The 3,811-nt window shown below is 33.3% G+C and overlaps 1 protein-coding gene across 1 annotated transcript in view; it reads right to left on the bottom strand.

Annotated features, from left to right (window-relative positions):
• Nucleotides 1-3,811, bottom strand: part of LOC106884402 (sterol regulatory element-binding protein cleavage-activating protein) — a 47,434-nt gene that overhangs the window by 4,959 nt on the left and 38,664 nt on the right. The window contains exons 19-20 of the mRNA XM_052970949.1: nucleotides 2,846-3,041; nucleotides 1,123-1,304 (exon numbers count right to left, since the gene is read on the bottom strand). Of these exons, the coding sequence (XP_052826909.1) occupies nucleotides 1,123-1,304; nucleotides 2,846-3,041 (378 nt within the window). The remainder of the gene's footprint in view (nucleotides 1-1,122; nucleotides 1,305-2,845; nucleotides 3,042-3,811) is intronic.

Here is a 3,811-nt window from a genome sequence, read left to right as displayed (position 1 = left end):
GGATCCGTTCGTGCTGCAGATCGTGGTGAGAGGGATAACTTCCCTTGGCAAACAGGACACAGTCGTGTGTCGATAAGCCAGCTGGAGGAGATGTCCTCCTGGGGCTAAAAGCAACAGTAACATCCACCCCTAGGGGTCAGCCACACTTAAGTGGCAATATACTACACTTTATCGTGCAGTTACTGTTAATACTTCATTTAGAGAATTAACATTGCTTATATATATATATATACACACACTGTATCTTTTCGTAAATCGACAATAAAAGTTATTCTCTGAAGATAATATAACAATAAATAAATATGATAAACTCATTTCTTAAATTGTTTTTTCCCTAGATATAAATATTTAATGGCTTAGAATTTAAGAAATAACCAATATATGTCTGATATTTCACTGTGTGTAGTTTTTAATAGGAAAAAGTAGTTATTGTAATTAAAAAATATTTTAATAAATCAACACTTTTGAGATGAATTATCATTTTGATTATTAACTGAAATATAAACAATATGTAAATACTGAACAGTATATATAAAGGATAAAATCCTTTTAAGAACAGAAAAATTTGCTGGCAACTAGCCATGAAGATCAAACTCACACCCCTCCAATATCCGGTCGGTGTGCTCTACCTTTTAAACTAAACTGCCGACCGGTGAATTCTGCAATTTTAGAAGCTATAAAATCATCCAGAAACGTAACATTTCTGTCATATAGATTACATCATATGTAAACAAACATAAGTTTGTTTTTTGAAGCATTGAAATGTATTGTAGAACAAGTAGAAAGATATGTTTTTTCAACATGGCTGGTTGTCAGTAAATTTTTCTGCTCTTAAAAGGATTTTATCCTTTATATATACTGTTCATGTTGAAAAAATATTTTTCTACTTGTTCTACATTACATTTCAATGCTTCAAAAAACAAACGTATGTTTGTTTACATATGACATAAACAATATGATATACAACTACATTACAAATAGCTATGTCGATATATTATGTAGGTTTGCAATAAAAATATTACAATAAAATGATCTGCTTTTATTTTTTTTATGCCAGAAGATATAATTCTGAAATCTGATACGGACAATATAAAACACATGTTAACATTACAAAGAATTGACCTTGAGTGTGCGATCATCACTGGCAGACACTACACGTCCAGCTTCTGATTGTAAGGCTGTAATTGGCTTTTGGTGGGCTTGAATACGCTGCAATAAAGCACAGGAGACTGATTCTTCCCAACATCCAACTGTGCCTGTACTGTTTTTATTTGAAGCTGAACTGGACGGATGGCGTACGGGACCTAAAAATAAGGATAATATAACTACTGTTTATTATATTTCTAATAAAGATATTCTTGTATTTCTGATATGGTATATGTCTGAATATATCCCCCTTTTTCCTTTCATTCAGTTATCAGCAGGATGTGTCTGCAGTATGGTATGTTCCTATTTTCCTTAGTCCTATGTCATCTTATTTGGTACACTTAACATCCTCAGATTCTACCACACCAATTTTTATACCTACTTTAGTCTTCCAAAGCCATATTTAAGATCCCTTGTTAGTTCACAAGATGTTTTCACTCTACGTGTGCTATTAGTTCTATTATCTTCAACCTAGGGCAGCCATCCCACCTACACATATCAGTTAATACCATTAATGCTTAACCATATTCTCATCTTTCTCATGCTGTTTTCCATGCCAGCTAAAACTGTCTATCCACACTCAATTTTACCTCCAGTCTATGCAGGTTTTCATTTATCACTAATATTTCACAACCACTATGGTTCATCAGGCACATCTAAAGTCATGGTTCTATAAATATCATCTAGAACTTTGTGTCTAAAAACTAAACTTGTGAAAACATACTAACACTACAATCACTTACCAATAGGTGTGTTGTAGTTTTTTTTTTTTTTGTCTCTTCCACCCCAGTTCTAACAGCTTCTGTTCTTTCTGGACTAGCAAGTTATCCACATAAGCTCACCAGATGTATCCTTATCACTTCTTTGAGCATCTCTACTGTGCCACTCGACTCCACCCAGCACAATCCTTTATCACTAGGAGTCAGCACTCTGTGTCTCCCTGTTCCCATTTTTCTAAAGTGAACATTAACTGCATTCACCTCACAAGTCAAAGACAGCTTTCAAAAGTTATGGACACTGCCCTTCAACTTCCAACTAAATATTGAAAAAAATATTAAAATGGTAATGTCTTTAAACCTCTTGTGTACTCATTCCTTATATAGAATATACATGCAAAGGATGAAGTCTTGATAGACACTAAATTTGTTCTCTTGAAGTGTTCATCTACATTCAACTGCCTCATCAATCTCCAAGCTACAGAGAATTGGACCTTTTTAAAAGTATTATCATTGATTTGTCTTTTCTTAACTAAACACTTCATTTATAGTTGTCAGTTGTGATTCTATTTCCTGGCATAAACCCAAACTGCATTCTATACAGCTTAATTATCTTGTACTAGCTTTATTTTGATTCATTCTCCCACATAGTCCAATCAGTTTGAGGACAAAGTAATTACTTCTATTTCCTTTAGTGAAGATGACACTTCTTTGCAGAACAAATACAGCAACTAGTACAGTATCAGCATGTATATAATGTTAAAAACCTCTGTCTAACTGCAAGACTTTATAACTCATTGTCAAATCTGTAGTATTTATTTTTCTTCATTTATCAAAACTTCAAATAGAATACAATTCAAAGAAAAATTATTCATAAACATTTAAGACAGAAAATTAACCACTTAAGATATTCAGCAAATAATGTTAGGTAAGAATAAAATTTGATAACAAAATGTAACAAAATGTTCAGGTATTTTAATTACCGCGTGTATGAAGTCCAGGTGTTGAGTTAGAAGATATGTTTCCAAGATTCTGAAAAGTTTCTAGTTCCAAAAAATCCATACTACCATCTAATCTGGAAGCAACAAGCCTATAATAGAAGACAAGCAAGCAATAACAATAAATGAAAAAAATATTAAAATATTGTAGTAGAGGGGAAAGGAGTGAATAAAAAAAAGACTAAAAATATACAAATATAAAAGAGGAGGAAAACTCCAAATCAATTTGTAATATTTTGCACATATAATATTTTGATATTTCTAACACGTGCATGGTTTAGTGCTTAGGGTAGGCTCATGATTATAAGGTTGCGAGTTTGATTCCTGACAGTGCATTCTATCCTTGAGCAAAATATTTTATTTCATGTTACTCTACTCAGCTGGTAAACACGGGTAGTACTTGTATTTCAAAGGTTCAACCTTGTCACATTCTGTGTCACAACGTAAATCTCCCTGAGAACTACGTTAAGGGTATATGCGTCTGTGGAGTGCTCAGCCACTTGCACATTAATTTCATGAGCAGGTTGTTCCACTGATCGGATCAACTGGAACCCTCATCATCATAACTAATGGAATGCCAGTATAACATACCATCCAAATTAACACAACCATGCAGTCCTTGGATGCCTTTAATAGAGTTCACAGTATTAAACATTCAGACAAGATTGACGGTTGTTTTTTTTCTCCTTCCAGGCTTTAAACTACAGATGTTCAGCTTGGCACTGATCACATCAGTCTCACTTGTAAAGGAGTGCTGACAAAGGCTATTGGCACTACCATATCCCAATGATTAATTTAAGCATCTTAATTCAACATAACCTGGAAACAGGTGAGGGTTGGTGACAGATGTGTGTGTGTGTGTGTGTGTTTGTTTGTGTAATATTATGATGATAAATATTATATCTCTGATATCATACATTATAAATCATTATATTAGTGTTTTACAAAAAA

Source organism: Octopus bimaculoides, chromosome 1, assembly GCF_001194135.2.
Source record: "Octopus bimaculoides isolate UCB-OBI-ISO-001 chromosome 1, ASM119413v2, whole genome shotgun sequence".
Classification (NCBI taxonomy): domain Eukaryota; kingdom Metazoa; phylum Mollusca; class Cephalopoda; order Octopoda; family Octopodidae; genus Octopus; species Octopus bimaculoides.
Note: the sequence above shows the minus strand (reverse complement) of the source record. Positions and strands in the feature narration are given on the sequence as shown.